Below are 18,980 nucleotides of genomic sequence, written 5' to 3' on the forward strand. Positions count from 1 at the left end.
TCATTTCTCTGTATAATTGTGCAATTATACATGATTAAACATAATTATCTAATTGCGACAAACAGAAATGTTTTTCTGGGTAGGTTCTTCTTTCAAACTGTGACCAGCTATTGCTTCAGTCTGATGCTGCAAATATTTTTGCTGAGCATTTTGAGATCTAGGGTACTGAGGGGTCATTTGTACTTTGCATGGTCTCCCAGATGCATGGTTACCATTTCATCCAAGGGGGGGTGTGTATTCGGTCAACGCCATGAAAATGTGACATCTCTGAATCACTGCCTAGAAACATACCAGTCAAAACATGAAAATATTTCAGTATTTTAAGAATTAAAATTGATTAATGTACTTCACTACCATTTCTCTTTAGCTAGCTGAATTTGCTTGTGCACCAAACCACAAATATTGTATTGATGCCCTGTTAAGTATGTTTCATGACATTTGCCAAAGCAATCGAATAAAACTTCATAAAAACAACCAAAAGGCAATAAAAGCATGTACTGTGGGAAACCAAAATGCCATATTGCTGCAATTTATGGACTATATTTTTGAATTATTTTGAAAGCTTGGTTAACTTTTTTGCATGTGGTGGCTAACACAATGATCACATCCATCCATCCATTTTCCAAACCGCTTATCCTACTGGGTCGTGGGGGGTCCAGAGCCTATCCCAGAAGCAATGGGCACGAGGCAGGGAACAACCCAGGACGGGGGGGCCAGCCCATCGCAGGGCACACTCACACACCATTCACTCTCACACACACACCTACGGGCAATTTAGTAACTCCAATTAGCCTCAGCATGTTTTTGGACCGTGGGGGGAAACCGGAGTACCCGGAGGAAACCCCATGACGACATGGGGAGAACATGCAAACTCCACACACATGTGACCCAGGCGGAGACTCGAACCCGGGTCCCAGAGGTGTGAGGCAACAGTGCTAACCACTGCACCACCGGTTTCCGCATTTTCATTTTCACTGACTGATCATTTTTCTTTAGCAAACTGATATTTATTAATTTCAAAGGCACCAGTTTCAGCAGTACAAAGTTATACATTACAGTATGTAACATTCACTAGCGAGACAAAGCACTCGCATATACATGTAATTTCTTCAGATCTCAAGACACAGTCCTACACCAGACAAAAAAGTTGCACGGTACTGTGTAACACAAGAACAGCAGAATGGCAAGAAAATCGTGAACTATGGGAACGTAAACACAACAATGCTGTATCACTGCAGTTTATGGGATATATTTTTAAATAATTTTGAAAGCTTAGTTTTCCATGTGGTGACTTAAACGATATGTAGTTTTGGGTGTAAAAATGATTACAATGAGAAAATACATAATCTATTTTGAACAACAAGAGAAAAGCAACTGAAAATTGTGTCAAACGATGACAGTTGTACAAAACCATTTGCATATATAAGCTAAAATATTTGGAAATGTGTGTGACGCAATGAGAAACGACGTTCTGCTGTGCAGAACTGACATTATGGTGCGGGGATTACACTCGATGTTTTGTACGCCTAAATTTTAACTGTCATTTGAGAAATGCTGCGAGGCAATAGAGAAAACCTATAAAACAATTTGGAAATTTGCGTGAAACAATGAGAAATGTTCTGCTGTGCGCCAATGACTTTACGGTGTGGGGATCACGCTCGTTTGAAATGTTAATTGGTATTAGAGAAATGTGATAAAGCGATCTGCTGGGATGCCATCATAGCAACATCCATTGTGGCGAGTAAAGAAACGTGATTGCGTGGCTGGTGACAAACAGTTTCTAATTTTACCATTCAGTAAAACCTTTTTTGGTTTTATTTTGGTTTTCGAACTATTTCCTATACCTCAGCATTGAAGGAATCTTTCTGGCAACTGAATTAGCATTTTTGCACGTGGTAACTTATACCATACACACTCTGCAGAGTCAAACTAAACAAATGAGAAGTGTGTAATTAACTTTGGCAACATGACTAATACAACTGATTTTGGACTAACTGAAAGTGAGTATACCTAATCCTATAAGAGCCAAAACTAAATTATTTGTGAATGAATGAAGTAAAACAATGAGAAATGATATATTGTTGTGAGAAACTGACATAAATGTGTGCTGGCTTACATGTGTGGATATGAGAAGCACCATTTTCAGTTGAGAATGTGTCCAAACCAACCGAGAAAAACTGTAATATATAGTGCAGTTTAACATTTACTTTTTTATGCCATGTTAATGCTATAATAGTAATTGGGGTTGTCTGGGCAAGAGTCCAGGGCTGGAATTTTATTCTCAAAGCATATACTAATAATTATTAACAATCGGATAACAAATATGTTCAGGTACACCGTTCACAGACCATCACAGAATTGCATTCTGGTTGTCTGGACGACAAGTGCATTTGCGACATTGGAGTTTTCAATTTCTCGCTCAGACTAGTTGATATAGCCACCAGAGGGCGATAGAGGCTACCACACAAAATCTTGCTACAAACAACAAAGGAAACCGTGCCCGACGGAAAAATGATATTAATAATAATAATAATAATAATAATAATAATAATAATGGTGTTGTGTTTTAACTTTAGAATTCATGCGATGCACAGACCATAGTTTGTCTATATTATCACCAACTACTCTTCATGTCCAAACACACTTATTAAAATTCCGGTTGAATTAAAAGTGTATTTTGGGCAAGTTTTAATAATAATAATAATAATAATAATAATAAAAATAATAATAATAATTATTATTATTATTGTTATTATTATTATTGATAATAATAATGATAACAATAATAACAATAACAATAATAATAGTAGTGGTAGTAGCAGTAGTATTAATAGTAATAGTAGTGTCTACACATCAGTACACTTACGCCATACTTTGGTATTTATATTTTTGCCGTCCGTATTGCTTTATGTCAGTAGGTTTCTCCTGCGACATTTAGTTACTGTGGCTTTAAGAGATGCATCGGCGTTGAATGCAGATACCTGCACACATCAGCGTCCGACCAAGGAAATGGATTTCATGGAAAACTGCAGCAAGTCCTTTGGCTGAAGGTAAATATTTTAACATTATAAATCAGCGGGCAAGGGCTGAATGGGATGAGCACGTTGGTGTACCTAGCTTTCGAGCTTTTACGACTGTTTTGTAATTGCTAACCGGCAGTACCAAGTCACATTGCTAATTCAAACCTTATTGGACAAAGTCACATATCCCTAATGTAAAGACGAATGTGTGCTTTAACGTTATTCATTTAACCTGCAGTTCATTTATTTATGTTCATTTTGGTGGAAAATGCATTTAAAATGCAATATTTTTCATGTAGCCTCTGTTTTACCGTGCACGCTCCTATTGGGATCTTTATTACGCTAATGATTTTCTCCACATCCTGTAGTAAGTGTTCTTTAATGTGAATTTTATCAGTAAAGCCCATAATAATTTTTTTTCATATCAAACCGGGCGGCTTGTGCTCACAGTGGAATATATCTGCGGCGCTTCTGAAGTGCAGAGCACCTCACATTAAGGTAAAGCAAAACATTTTAAAAGAACACAAAACATTAATCAGATTGAATGATTTATTATTTTTTATTTACTGTCTTTTAATTATTTTAAATAACTTAATCTCTAATAATAATGACGATAAAGGAAAGTGAGCACATAATCATATTTATTATTATTATTGCATTTAAATTCATTATGCTTGCACTTCATTGCCACCATATATATTTCAATTGTGTGAATCCCTGTCTTATTTCCCTTCAGGCTGGCAGCAGCGGTTTCAAACCCTGAACGCAGAGGCAGCTTGCATGACGTTCTTCGTCTCATTAGTCAGCGTCTCCCTAATATAGTCAATGGGCATTATGCCTCCATCACCTCTACCATGGCCTTTAGTAAACACAAATAACAAAAATATTATTTTAACACCCATCCATCCATCCATACATCCATCCATCCATCCAAAAGCTTATCCTGCCCTATGTGGCAGGGGATCCCGAAGCCCAGGATGAACAAGGCACAGAGCAGAGGTGCACCCAAGGTGGGATGCCATAGTTATTCAGCTTTTGCAATTTAAAGGTGTCAGTTTACATAACTGCATGTCCTTGGACTATGGGACGGCAACAGAGCAGATACATCTAAAAAAAATTAAGCATAGGCCTAAATATAACATTGAGTTCTTAAAGTATTAGTAATTTTTCCAGAAGAACACATTTTGCAACATGAAGTTTACCTAGCACATGCACACAAACAAAATAAGTAAATAAATAGAAAAGAAACATGTCCAGTCCAGAAATTAATTTAAATCGCAATTGAGTGTAAATGACAATATCGAAGAGAAATGAAATTATATGTAGAGATGGATAAGAAATAAATAAACTTGGTTCTCGTGCTTGTCTTTGGTTTTAAATACAACAATATAGCTGCGGGTAGGAGTTAAACATTGATTTTAAAGACATTTTTTAATAAATGTTAATATATAATTCGGCATCTGAACTCTTAAAGAAAGATTATTGGACCATAATACTACTGGCCGGTCACATGGGCAGGTTTACGTGGTTTGACAGCCGCTTGGAGCGTCGCGAGCCCGCAGGCTGTCATTTCTGAAAACACGGAAGTTTCCACCCAGAAAGCTGCGGCCACCGCGCGCAGCGCCTGATCTATGCTGCAGTCATACAAACTGTCACTCCTTGGGTAAATCGTGGCTACAGCTGGGCCAAAGGGATGGCCACCTTACCAGCGGCGGAGAGGAGAGCCTTTGCCCTCAAAATCAACAGGTTATTCTTCCCTTTTCCTCCTAGCTTTTCCCGATTGGCATTTTTATTATTAATTTACGCGGTTCAGCGCTGTCACAGGGAAAGCTGGTAGGGGAATCCGGAGCAGGCTGTAACACGTTGCGAATGTTAAGTTATGGGCTGGCGAGCTGTTTTTCAAGAAAAGTCTGCAAAGTGCGTTTGTTTTATTGTATGGTTTACGTACGTCTGTGCTATGTTGTGTGAAATCCTAGAAGTGTAACTGTTTAGTTTCCTTTTCTATAAATGATTGAAATTATGCAGTTAATGATCATTAGAATGATAAACATGTGACTCAAATATGTTAAATTAATTAGTTCTGACTGAATGCTTTCACGCTGCAAAAGCAGCTGTAGGCTACTTTGTTGAGTTCAACGCAGTTAATTCACAATATCGCTGGCAATAGTAACGTTAACGTTATATCTTGAGATATTTAATAAGAATACAAGTAATGAAAATTTGCATCTGTTTAGAATGTATTTCCAGAATCACATATAAAAAATAAATAGAAAATATGTGATGCAGCCCACGTGTATTTCATGTTAAGAGACATGGACTCTCTAATGTTTGTTAAAGCTGCGTTAAGGTGCCTTTTTTCAAATCTCCTTTGTTATAATTCCCTTTTGTTTAGTGCGCGCTTATAGTTTAGCGTTGCTGACGCTTCGTTCGCCTGTAAGTGCGGCTGAGTGGCGCGACATCAGATGCGTTTTACTGCGCGGCAGATGAGGTGATCATTGTTCCTCCTGCCCAGTGCCCAGGTGGGAAGGAAGTTTGTGCATTGTGTTCCCCATACATTCAACAGGAACAGGGGAAGGAGTCAGATGGGAACGAAAAAAGCAACAGAAATGATTCAGCTGCGCACAGCGAAACTGTGGTGGACAGAAATAACCTGAACTAGCCGTCAGAAGCGGAAATATAGCAGCAGATAAAATATCTTGTTTCTTTTCAATGGAATAAGATAAACAGGTCTAAGCACGTTTAATAAGATGTTTGATCCCCCATTACGATGAGAGTCACTAACAGTGATACGGTTTAGCCAGCATAACAATGGCTGAAATATGAGGAAATTAAAAAGTTCTCTCGATTAAGTTGGTACAGTGGGGATACAAAATCTTGACTGAAGTAGAACAAGTTATAAATATTAATATGCGAGATAGAAGCAATTTCAGGACTTCACAACTTCTTTGGGATCCAAATGAAAATGATTTGAGTGGTTTGAGCAGCATTTTAGAGTTACGTATGAAGTAAAAGTCTGTAGCCAAGCTTCTGCATCCAACGTAAAATGATGTTAATTACTTTGCTAAAGTCATACGTTTGATTGGCTAGTTTCCTGTGAACCGTAACCCTTGGTATCCTAAGCAGCACAGCACATGCAGCTGTGGTCATAGCAGGGACCAGCACGGTGGTCATGGTGACACACAAACCTAACCCCTTCATCCTTCCTCCCCTGCCCCTTCATCCTGGACTGATATCTTTACAGAAAATCAGAGACAAACACAATTTGTAGCGGATGTGGAAGCATGGATATTGGTTTCCAGTGGCCATGCAGTGGGGAAACCTTCTCCTTTTTCCTGAAGCTCCGGCTCGTATGCGGAGGTGCCCACACAGACTGTCACATCTTATGCCGGCTTCCCAGCTTAACTCGACTGCCTTCTGCTTGCAGGAAAGGCAGCAGAAACTGTTAAAGTGTAACTCGCATTGCGACATCCACTTCAGCGGGAGCTTTTCCTTTTTTTTCAGTTCCCCATAGTAAATGACCGTGACACAGCGTGCCTGATGTCAACATTATGCATCCTGCCCCCCCCCCTCCAAAAAAAAAAAGAAAACCCAAAATGTGTCACTTCTAATCCAATTATCACAAGCATAACTGAAGTTCATGGAGGGTGGGGTTACAATTCTTGCCTCATGTTCCTCATACTTCCATACTCACATTTTCTTAACTAGAGATTAGGTTGGACGTCTCAAGCCCTGAAATCTAATAGCTAATGAATATGATTCATAAGTGTGCCATTCTGGAACTGAGGCTTCTTACTTTTTGTTATCACAGCTTTTATTTAATTCTTTTTTTAATGCCCTGGATGATCCCTGGAATAGATGACTTATGTGTTTAATCTTCTCATTTTATGTGGGTGTCAACAAGCAATAAGTAACATGTCTTGCCCAAGACCAGGGTAAACTTACATGATACTGAGAAGATTGTCATGCTTGCAGACCAAGGTCAACCGCAGGATTTAGCAGAAGCATCTTGGCCTGCAGTCTTGGTGAATCTTTACTAGCTCTGCCCATCATTCTAACACTGCTTATGAAGGAAAGTCTCAAAGCCTTTCTCTGGGTTCTCAGTATTCAGTATATAAGTCAAGATGCAGTCGGAGCCACTCAAGGTCTATCCTCCCTCAACCTTACCTGTCAACCAAAAATATTCAGCTCTGCAGCAGTTGTTGAGTGGGCCACAGTGAGACCCATAAGGGAGATAGAGAAGTTGGCAGGTCGTCAAGCACAGGTCTTTGCAATGAACTCATTGAGAACTTTGATATACAGTACTGTGCAAAAGTCTTAGGCAGGCAAAGAAAATGATGTTTAGATTATCCTCGTGTTGGTGTAAAACTATAGTATTATGCCTGTCAAAGTGTGTCAGCTTAGCCATTTCAGAACCTCTGCTAAAATCATCCTAGTATTTGCAGCGACCGTCCAGTGCAGCCATGTATTTTTTGACTTGACCACTAGTGCACCTCATACAGCTAGTCAATCTCTCACTGACTTTTTAATCCAGTATATTTAATTGAGCTGTTGGTGAAATTTAACAAAATCATGGAACGGCTGAGGTGCCCCTGAGGAGAAGTTTGGGGTCTAAAGCGGTGTTCATCTAGCCATCCAGCTAGATATCGTTAACTTTTTAGAAAACAGAAGAAAATATTACTAGTTTTTATTGAGGTACTCTTAATTTGCACATGTTCTAATGTTAAATTGTGTTTTTGTTCTAAGCCAAAATACACTTGCTACCCAGATAAGCAGCTTTAAACATTTCTTTGGACTGCCTAAGACTTTTGCACAGTACTGTATATTTGTACTCTGATGGAGAATCGCTAATAGAATTGGGGACACAGAATTGCTGTATGTGTTTAATGAACTCACAAGTCTGTGAGAAAGTCATTTCATGGCTGAGAGGCTGGGCAGGTGTGTGGAATGCAACTCATCCAAACCACAAACCCATCATATGAGACTGGAAGGCAGTAAGATAGAGTACATCTCATCCTCCATCTCTGGGGGTCACAGTCCACAGCTCACACATGCTGGTTGTGTCGCGGTGCTCAATTAGCAGGGTCATACCTGAGGCATGATTTCACTCAGGGCTGCAGCTGGCGTTGGCGCCGAGCTGTCATGCCGTCGGCCTGAGATCTCCAAAGGAGACCTGACCATCCTTTGCATACTTTCTTCAGCGTGCAAAGCAGTGTGGAAGTGGCTAGTTTCCCGTGCTGAGCAAGCAGGACCGCTGGACGCTGGGAAGCACCAGGAACCACAAGCTCTCACTTAAAACATGAATTATGGCAGCTGATATGGCCCTTAACTCTAGACTGGATGAGCAAGGAATGTAGGCCAACCGTCTGCTTGAAGATACTGCTGTGATGAGCTGAACTCTGCTGCTGTTTTTCATGGATGGATTAGATAGATGCAATACTACAAAGTGTTACAGAGCACATAATAAATATAAATGGTATGTATACCAACAGTTCTTGCTCATCCCATCCCATTATGAAACCACTCATAGTCTTAGTACCGTTAGGATAAACACCTAAAGAAACAGACCCCAAGCAGAAGATACAGTTTTGTAGAAAGGAAAATGTCAAGATCCTTATGTTTGAGTGTATCAGAGTGACGCTGGTGACTAAAACTCTGTAGGTATCGTTCCCATTACATCTACGCATCTTCCTAATATCCATCCATCCATCCATTTTCCAAACCGCTTATCCTACTGGGTCGCGGGGGGTCCGGAGCGTATCCCGGAAGCAATGGGCATGAGGCAGGGAACATCCCAGGATGGAGGGCCAGCCCATCGCAGGGCACACTCACACACCATTCACACACACATGCACACCTACGGGCAATTTAGCAACTCCAGTTAACCTCAGCATGTTTTTGGACTGTGGGGGGAAACTGGAGTACCCGGAGGAAACCCCACAACGACATGGGGAGAACATGCAAACTCCACACACATGTGACCCAGGCGGAGATTCGACTCCAGGTCCCAGAGGTGTGAGGCAACAGTGCTAACCACTGCACTACCACTATCGTAACTTGTTCATTTGCTGATTTGAACAATTCTAAATTTGTGTTTTCACTAGTCATCAGGTGAGGTTTCAGGAAGGAAATGCAGCACACACAGGCTTTTTATGGCCAGGGTGGTCCAGGGTGGCATGCTGTGTCATGGTTCTGTGACACAGTTAATTCACCGTTCACTGTCTTATGCCGAGGGCGTCACTGCGAATCAGCTTGCTCGGCAAAACACGCAGTTCATTTGAACGTGCCTTGGTGTGCACCGTGTCAGTTTGATGTGTATGAGAGATTTCTGGTGGCTGTTCAGCATGTGACCTTCATTTTACTCCTTAGTTTACCTGAAAGGAGTAGATACCTTCACACAGGAAGGTTAACAAACTGTACATATATATTTAGAACATGTCTGATGTTAGCATTAGCACCTGTAACTGTGTTTTTTCACTTATCAAACATGGATATCTTCATTGTAAGCTATGTATGTAATTTAATGAACATAATTTAATGTTGTTAGAATGTTTGTGTGTGTGTGTGTGTGTGTGTGTGCACGAATATTTGTGTGTGGGCTTGTCTACATGTGTCTGTGTATGTGTGTGTGTGCGTTTGTGTGCCTAGTGACTGCTGGGATACGTTTCAGGGTCACCCCACATGGGACATGATAAATTGTTGATCGATGGACGAGCAAATGGATGGTTATAAAATAAGTACCTTTCCGCAGAATGATTACGCCGGCAGCATTGTTGCCTCACACCTCCGGGGTCAGGGGATTGAGCTTCTCCTCTAGTTTCTGTGTGCTGTGCAGTTTACATCCCCCCCCCCCGTGTTACATGCGTTTCCTCCCACAATCCAAAGTTCTGCAGATAGGCTAATTTGCATCTATGATTGTGTGCAGGAATGTATGCATATGTGTGCCCATCCAGGACGCACTCCAGCTTCGTGCCATGTGTTGTCTGGAACAGGCTCTTGGCCTCTCAATGACCCGACCAACAGTGTGGAAGATAGATGGGTGACCTGGTGGTTTTCCATATCTTACCTATAACCTTTACTGCCTTAATACATTTCTATCTGGGAACACCATTCAGGGGAAGTGTTTTTAAAGTAACTGTTTCTTCTTCACGTTGATTTATAACCATTCAAGTCCCACACACCCACACATTTACATCCCGTAGAGTATTTACAAAAAGTTGGTCAACTGCAGCAAAGCCGCCCCATAAGTAAATGACCGTGAACGGCTGATCGGTGTGAGTGATGTGTCATGGATGAGAGTTGTGTGCTTCTCCATCTTCCTGCATATATGTGTGTTCCGAGCCCGTGCAAACTGACCTTTGGCAATCGCTTTAAACCCTCTGCGGGGGTGGAACATATGAGGAGTCATGTGACCAGGGTGATTTGTAGCGATTGGTCCCACCCATCTATTGTTCTTTGTGACGTGTATAAATTATCGTTACATTTTAGTTTTTTATTAAGAACCCAGACGGTAGCACCAAGACCTGTAAAGGGAAAAATACCATAGATACTGTTATTCCTCTCAAGTCCTTGAGTCACGTGGTCCTCACCTTTGCCTGCAACCCTGATATTCTCTGGTGTAAGCAAGATCTTTGAGCACAGCACTGATATTCTATGGTGTAAGCTAGATCTTTGTGCAGATTGTCTGGGATCACCTCCCACGTGTGTTTAAAGCAGCAATCCTGGTAGCCTTAACTTTCATTGTTAGTTCATTTTATTTTTACATCCCTAGGAGTATAGCTGCAAGTATCACCTTCCCTTCTCCCAAACAAAAGAATGCGGTTCACACTTAGATTGACTTCCCATCTCAGTATAACGAAGGCAGTCACTGCAAAAAATATATATATATTCTTCTTGCCTGAAGGCTTGTTGGCATTCTTGGACCAGTTATACAGTGTTCTTATACAATGTTGTCAGAGTTTTTCCCGCTGTGCATCTAGATGGACTTTCTGTAGATATTAATGCTATGAGTTGCTGGGGGGTATTAACTTTGCGAGCTGTGCTCTTTTACAGTGAATCCTGCCGTATTAATTAGGCTTCTGTGGATCGAGCAAAAGGAGCATGTGTTCAGAGGAGCAGGGAAGGCAGCAGCCAGACTTTCAGAAGGGTGTGTGCGTTTGCACGAAAGGGCTATTACGCAACATTCCTAAGTTTACTCTGAATGCCTTTTCCATTACTGCCCCAGATGTGCCTTATTGCCATGGTAATATTATGTTTGTCAGAAGGTCGAGATTCCACCCGGCAAAAAAATGACACCTGCCAGTTGTTTGCAGTGCATATATCTTACGTGCATGTGTGTGGCGCTGACAGTATTGATATATTCAAAGGCTTTAGCTGGTGGCCTGTCTGATTTGCATGTTACTACCTTTGTTCCTGCTTTTTTGGAGATATCTGCAGCCGAGCATCGCTGCCGTGCGAGTAATTCCCACCTGGTGTTTTTAAGACGTCACCGTCATGCTGGGCGTTAACCAGGTGACCCCTGGGCTCATCATTTCCCTGCGGAAGGAGGTCACTTTGCATCTGGCAGGACAGGTTACACGTGCTCGGAGATGAGAAGGCCAGTGAAAATCTCTAAATGCATCCAGAGGGGAAATGTCAGCAGGCTAGATAAAGGGGCACATGGGCCGGCCCTGGTGACTATGGGCCAGCCCTGATGACTATGGCTCGGCCCCGATGACTGTGGCTCGGCCCCGATGACTGTGGCTCGGCCCCGATGACTGTGGCTCGGCCCCGATGACTATGGCTCGGCCCCGATGACTATGGGCCGGCCCCGATGACTATGGGCCGGCCCCGATGACTATAAGCCGGCCCCGATGACTGTGGACCGGCCCCGATGACTATGGCTCGGCCCCGATGACTGTGGCTCGGCCCCGATGACTATGAGCCGGCCCCGATGACTGTGGCTCGGCCCCGATGACTGTGGACCGGCCCTGATGACTATGAGCCGGCCCTGATGACTATGAGCCGGCCCTGATGACTGTGGCTCGGCCCCGATGACTGTGGCTCGGCCCCGATGACTATGGCTCGGCCCCGATGACTATGGTTCGACCCTGATGACTATGGGCCTCCTGTGCTGTCTGTGCTCATTCAGCATCTCCGAAAAGAGCAGGTGCTGCTTTGTTTGCTACCGAACCCCGACCTCAGTCACCTGTCAGAACGCTGAACACCGACTGCTACATTAATATCCAGGTGTTCAATATCTCTAGGGCAAACAAATAAATAATGTATTCAGTGTAATTTCACCTTGAATTTCATCTCTCCCAGTGCAGAATTGATGGTTAGAGATAGCGATTATTCTCGCACAACAATGTTCTTTAATTAACTGTAAGCAAGGCTCTTAACCCCCAGCTCCAGGGGTGCTGCTCACTGGCTGACCCTGTGCTGTGACCCCTAAGCTTGCTTTCTCACCTGTTTATGTGTCTGTGTGTCTCATGGAGAGCAAGATGGGGCAGGAGAAAAGAGAAATTCCCCTCAGGAAAGTATTGCTGCTCCATTTCTGTGTTTGTACTGGTTTCCTCTCTCTGCTCTACATTTTTCCCACAGTACAAAAGCATGCGGTCAGGTGACTTGGTATCTCAGTGTGACCCCTGCGATGGACAGGCTTTGCGGCCTGGGCAGTGTTACAGATTTGGGCATTGAGTTACTTGCACAGAAGCATTATGTGGGAGCTTGTCAGAATTTTCACCAGCACCAGCAAACTTCAGTAGTGATACATTTCAGATTTCTCATTGCCATGGAAATGCCCTGTGCCATGGTAATGCCCTGTGCCATGGTAATGCCCTGTGCCATGGTAATGCCCTGTGCATCGGTAATGCCCTGTGCATCGGTAATGCCCTGTGCATCGGTAATGCCGTGTGCATCGGTAATGCCCTGTGCCATGGTAATGCCCTGTGCCATGGTAATGCCTTGTGCCATGGTAATGCCGTGTGCCATGGTAATGCCGTGTGCTGTGCCGGTTCATTGATGGGCAGGTGGGGTAGAGGCTGGTTACCCGCTTCAGTGCTACAATCGAGAGAGTTAATGAATACGCACGCAGTCTCTTGGACAGTGACCCAGTTGGCACAGTCGGCAGGACACGATTCCCTGGCACTGGGATCCTTTGTTGAGTTCCCAGGGATACACCATGGTGGGGGGTGGGGGAATGGTGCCCAAGCGCTTATTAGTAATAAGAGTCATTGGAACCAGAAAGGTAATTGAATAAAATAGGGTAAATAAACTGAATTAATTAAATCAGTTATGAAGGGTCCAGCAGTGTCTGTCTATCTGACTCCCCCTCCTTCGTCTTCACCACCATCTTTCCACTCTGACCTGCACCAAAAACTTCTCTCACAATCAATTCATGCCAGGTTCATTGCATTTAAATGCCTTTATCCACCAAAGATAGCCTATGTATTAACATGACAAAGTAGCATGGAATAATGCGATTGTAATAGGCATTATGTCTCTATGCACTTCTCTGTTTCTCTTCCACTTCCATTACAATCTTGTTTATAACCTATAAAGCAGCCTGAGCTCTTGCTGGTTGGTCCAGCACCACCCATTCTAAGACACCAATGGGCTGGTGGCTCGCGGCCAGGCCGTGTCCTTGGATTGGTCCCCTCGGCAGGGACGGCGCAGTGGTCATGGCACCCTGACGAATGAGCACTAGCAGAGCACTACTGAGAGAAGCACAATGGCCTTATTCAGGAACGACTGCGATTAGGAAGTGTTGTGGTCTGTATGTGTAACAAAGAGGAAGAATGACAGCTGGTCGCCTCTCTTCCTCCCTCGGTCGCTCTCTCGCTCCATCTTCCTCGTCACTTGTTCTCTTTTTTCAGGCGCTCTCGTTAATCAAATCTCGCACACTTGCATCTTTACGACGTCGTAGGGGCTATGTAAATTACCCCATTTGTAGATACTATTTGATGTAGAGCAGCACGGAAATGATTCCCGTGATTATGACCGAACTCCCCATGGTAACTGTAGCTTCCGGCGAATTCCACTTTTGCAATTGCTGTGTCATGCTTTATATGAAAATGACTCAATATGTATTATATGGTTACAGGCAGCTTTAATTATGAAGGGTCTCACAAGATGGGATTTCAGGAATGTCTGGCTCAGGGTTGTAATCATACAGCATTCTTCTGTTTTTCTGTGTTTTTTTCCACAAGCAGGAGAACAGTTCCTGTATTGTCGGTAAACGGTGCCAAAGCGCTGTGGTCCCTCCACCTTCCTGACAGTAAAGCGGTTGCCACCATCCCACTTGCCGGCTTTTGCTCTTCTTCCGCCAATGTTCACCACGCTGCCCGTGCTTCCTTGCAGACACTCTTCGGCAGAGATCAGGAGAAACTTCAGCGGGACCCATGGCCCTTCGTGCAGCTCCCTGCAGCACCTGCGGAGCAGCTCCAGCACCTCCGCATCCTTCTTCTCGATAGTGAGTAACGTCGCCCCTGGTCCCCTCCCTGGTCCTGAGGGGAGGCTGCTGTCCCTGTGGGTTCAGTCTGGTCCAGTAGAACATGGGTTCCCAGACTTTTCACTCCATGACTTTCAGCCGACCATGGGTATATTTTATCTGGGGAGGGCCCTCAACAGATTTATTGCAACCAACCAGTTTCTATTACAGACACAATAGCATTTTTTCATGTTTTACATTTTGATTAACAACCCCCCCCCCAGACAGTCACAATATTTCTTTAAATGTTTTTTACATTTTATTAACATAGTCCACCAGACCCCCCCCCCCCCCCCCCCCTTCCCCGCTCGGTGTTTGGAAACCCCTGTGCTAGAGAAGCATTTACTGTTTACTGTTGGCCTGTGGCAATATGTTCCTCAAAAGAGTTGCCAGTATTTTCCCAGTCTTCCTATATAAAAGAAAGAAAAATAAAAGGAAGTGAGGTTAAATGATTCACTGTTAAAGTACATGGGGTTTGGTGTAGACGTATGCAGGGATTATTTCTGCTGTTTTTGAGTAGTGAAGATTAAAGCCCCTGTATGGACTTGTGTCCCAGGCTAAATGATTATGAAAAAACCATCCAAGATGGGCTACGTTTTTAAACACCATGTCCGAGGTAAAAATAGCATTTTCATCAAAATGTTTGTCAGAATTCGCCTTGGCGTCGGCTCCTGCTTGTTGTGCTTCTTCTGTTCGAAAAGTCAGTTTATTGTAAGGCCAGCCCAGCCTGAATATAGGATTTAATGAAGGTTTACAGGAGACCCTTTCTAACGAGGCATATTTACAGAGTATGTGGCATTTTCTAGGATTTCCAGTTGCATTACTAACAGCAGGATACCTTTTGAGGTTTTGTTTTGTTTGCAGCGTTTTTGTTATTTTCTCAGTTGTCTGACAGGCTGCAGCTTGTTAAGTGCAGTGCTGTATTAGCCTTTGGGTTTATATAAGTGGTGAGCAGTATTGTCAGGTAGATGAATGCGACCGCTCATTCATCCCAGGACTACCATACTCTCCCTGGTGGCTCTTGGGGGGGGCGGGGGGGGGGGGGGGGGGGGGGGGATTGCAGGGTCTGCTTGTGGACCTGCTGCTGATTAATCTCCAACTTGGCACTGATCCTCTCTCAAAATAGGCCATCCTGTCCCAAGAGTCTGTTACCCTGTAGTTTATGCCACTGAATTTTTATAGAGAGGGGCTCAGGCCTGCTCCACATTGGTTCTTAATGCCGTAATCTTTATGATGAAATTTATCCCAATGGCCTAATTTGTAAATATTATTTCACTGACAGATGCCCTTCTATGCCAGCATGTTTTTCCTCAGAGCACGGATTGAAGCTTTTCCTTATTATAATTATAATTATTATTATTATTATTATTATTATTATTATAGTTGCCTGATGTGAAATTAATTTTGTAGATCGAGGCTAAAATAGCAGATTAGTGGATAGATGGAGGTGCATCTGCTGAAAATGCAGGACAGCACAAGTAGGAAGTACGCGATAGCTTCGGGGTGGGTTATGTGTCGCACGGGCCTTGCGGTTTCATTGTAGAACATATAAGACAACATGAAACGGTTAAAAAAAAACTGTTAAACTGTGTAACACACGGGTATATTATAATACCCTTTTGAATGCATTTTTGTTTGAAACGCTACCATGTTTGGTCCAAGGGTACTGCATTGTGAAAAAAGGTGAGGAAATCATTTTTATGTCACATCCTGGCAGCGTGTGTCTTGCCGCATGCAAAGGAAGGGTTTTTTTCTTTTTTTTTTCAAGACAGAAACCACTTTGCAGATTGACTGTATGGTTTTGTTTCCGGGAGACGCCATTTTGTTCACTTCCTTCTAGCTTGTTTAGAACTCTGCAGGGTGAGTCTGCCTAACCGGTATAACATTATCTGTATTTTGTTTCATTACTTTCATAAATGCAACTGTAGCATCTCTTTTGAACTTTAAATGTCTGGAAATGCAAATGTTGTACTTCTGTGTGTTAGCTCTGTGCTGCTGGTTCACAGATGATGACCCTTGGCTGGGCTGAATGTTCAGGTTTTTTTTTTTTCTGGGGGGGGGGGGGGGGGCAGCGGGCGGAGGTTGTGAGATGCAACTCCTCTGCAAGAAGCTACAGAAGTTGAGGGTGATATACATCCAGGAACTGGGAGATAACATTTGGGAGTGCAGCAGATTGGATCTGGAGTGTCCGTAGAGGGCGAAACGTTATGTAAGAACCGGACAGGCGCCTGTGGTTTCACTCGCACCAGTGTTCTGAGCTGCAGGCAAGCGGATTCATCTTCTACCTCGAACGTCGGCGTTTTCTCAGCTACCAAAGCTTTTCCGTCAGGAGAGTTAGAGGGGCCTGGATACCTTGACAGATTCGGGGAGCCCAGACCTTGAAAAGAGTCCTTGAATATGTATAATTGGATGGGGGACCAAGATAACATTCAATCATAGGGCCCAAAATGTCTAGGCATCCTCTTGGTTTCAGTCCATGTACATTATATGGATCGAAAGGTCTGCTAGACCTTCTAGGCTGGTGGAAAGGCTTCCTGTTCTGCTACATATGAATATTAAAGTGTAGGTTTACTTAACCAGGCTAAGTTAAAGGTAGCTACTTAACCAGCTTTCTGTATTCAGACTTTCATACTATAATTTTTTTTTTTTGGTTACCTCTAGTTTGGGTTGAAATTAGTTGTGTTGTTGTATATCTGTGTGGCTTTTTCAGGTTCTCAAACCCATGCAGGGACAGTAGATAACTTAAAAAGATATTTGAAATATGTATGTGAAATATGCCTGGCGTTTGTCTGTCTGGCATCACCAGATGCTTGAATATGCTTGAATTGCTGCAGATCTGTTTAATGGGGAAAGTGCCTGTGAGTGTTGGCACACAACCCTGTCAGAGTGAATTGTTTGTTTTGGTGAAAATGATCAAGTCACTGTCACGCCTCCGTATCAGTAAGAACAGGTCATCTGATACATTCACCTGAAAATCACTGGCTGATGACATTATTATATAGACTGCCATTTAGATTTCACATATTTGTAATTATGTAACTACTGGCATCTTGACAGATTTTCAAAGGCATGTACATTGTAAAATGTAGTATATTCATTCATCTACCATAACCACTCAACCAGAACTGGGTTACCTTGAGTACAAAGTCTATACCAGAATATACCAAAGACAGTTTTATGAACTCCGGGAGGATACCCGAGAACGACATGGAAACATGCGTGACAGAGAGAGAGCATGCAAACGCCACGCACTTGGGCTGAGGGAAGCAGGGGTGTGGAGTTTGTCTCTCAAGCGTAGTGTCACGAGGCCTCATTGCTGCTCCCTGAGCCGTCGTGCTAACATTATACATCAGTGTTTAATTAAATATCCAGGCTGGATATTCAATCAATAAATAACTCCGTTAATAGCGAAGTACAAATTATGAACAAAGCATGAACGAATATAATTGCTGCTTAAGATAATCTGTGTCACGATTCATTAATGAACAAACATGAGATCAGTATTTCACTTGTTATTCATGATTTGTTCCTTCAGTAATTCCTTACTATTTCCGTCAGTAATTCACAAAGGTTTACAGAATTAACAGATATAGTAACAAATATAGTACCTGCTTCAGATAAAACGTGTGTCATGATTCATTAATGATGAATTAACATGAGATCAGTATGTAGCTGAGATTTAGTTAGTTTAATTAATACATAAGAAATACTATAATGCCATTTTGTTTCTGTACTGTCAAGTAAAGTATAACCCTGTTTTCTTTACTGGCAGAATTACATTTGTTTTACACTTGTAACTGGACAGGCCTGATAGGAGGAAATTAGATGCTTTGAAGCTGTATGGGCCCTGAAACGGGCCTGTCACGGCTGATGGACGTTGCTGCTGTACCTTCACCGAGGAACTTCTCCAGTCCAAAATATCCATCCATTTAAAGCGTGGTTGCCAACTTGCATGCATGTGGTGTGACACTCGTGCTTTCAGACATCAAGAAATATTACAGCAAATCAGTATTATTCTATTAAAACCTACAGTTAGCTACATGAAAAGTGTTGGGCTAATTTACAAGCCCTTCAGACTATTTACGAGATAATAAAGCTGTCGCGTACATGTTAATGAGCATGCAGACTTATCTTGAATTGAAAATCTCACGCCAGCCAGCTGAGCGAAGTTGGCAACACTGTTAAAGTGTATAATATTTAACTTCACTATGGATCAAAAGAGCTAGCTAAGCTGCGGAGTAATGATTATTTCTTAGTGGAAACCTAATGGAAGAAAAAATTAGTTTACAGCGTCTTTAAGCATGGATTTCCTTATGAGAGGGTATTTCACATCCCCGGGAAGCGTGCTTGTCATACCAAGCTGAATAGATGGTAGAGGTCTGAAGGCTGTTTGCGTACCGGGCAGATTGGAAAAGGGCTTCTGGCAGGGGTATTGCTGATGTTTCTGAAAGCCTGCCAAGTCTAGACCTAACGGCAGCCCCTCAAAATTCCAG

General features: G+C 42.8%; 1 protein-coding gene across 3 annotated transcripts in view; it reads left to right on the top strand.

Annotated features, from left to right (window-relative positions):
* The first annotated feature begins 4,479 nt into the window (after positions 1-4,479).
* The window catches only part of dock8 (dedicator of cytokinesis 8), a 61,550-nt gene continuing 47,049 nt past the window's right edge, over positions 4,480-18,980 (top strand). Inside the window, exons 1-2 of one of the 3 annotated variants that reach the window (XM_048978565.1) lie at positions 4,480-4,766; positions 14,358-14,469. In XM_048978565.1, coding sequence (XP_048834522.1) covers positions 4,714-4,766; positions 14,358-14,469 — 165 coding nt within the window. In that variant the 5' untranslated portion in view covers positions 4,480-4,713. Of the gene's footprint in view, positions 4,767-14,357; positions 14,470-16,255; positions 16,348-18,980 lie in introns of those variants that run through there. The other 2 variants (XM_048978556.1, XM_048978573.1) reach the window with 2 other exon arrangements.

Source organism: Brienomyrus brachyistius, chromosome 2 (assembly GCF_023856365.1).
Source record: "Brienomyrus brachyistius isolate T26 chromosome 2, BBRACH_0.4, whole genome shotgun sequence".
Classification (NCBI taxonomy): domain Eukaryota; kingdom Metazoa; phylum Chordata; class Actinopteri; order Osteoglossiformes; family Mormyridae; genus Brienomyrus; species Brienomyrus brachyistius.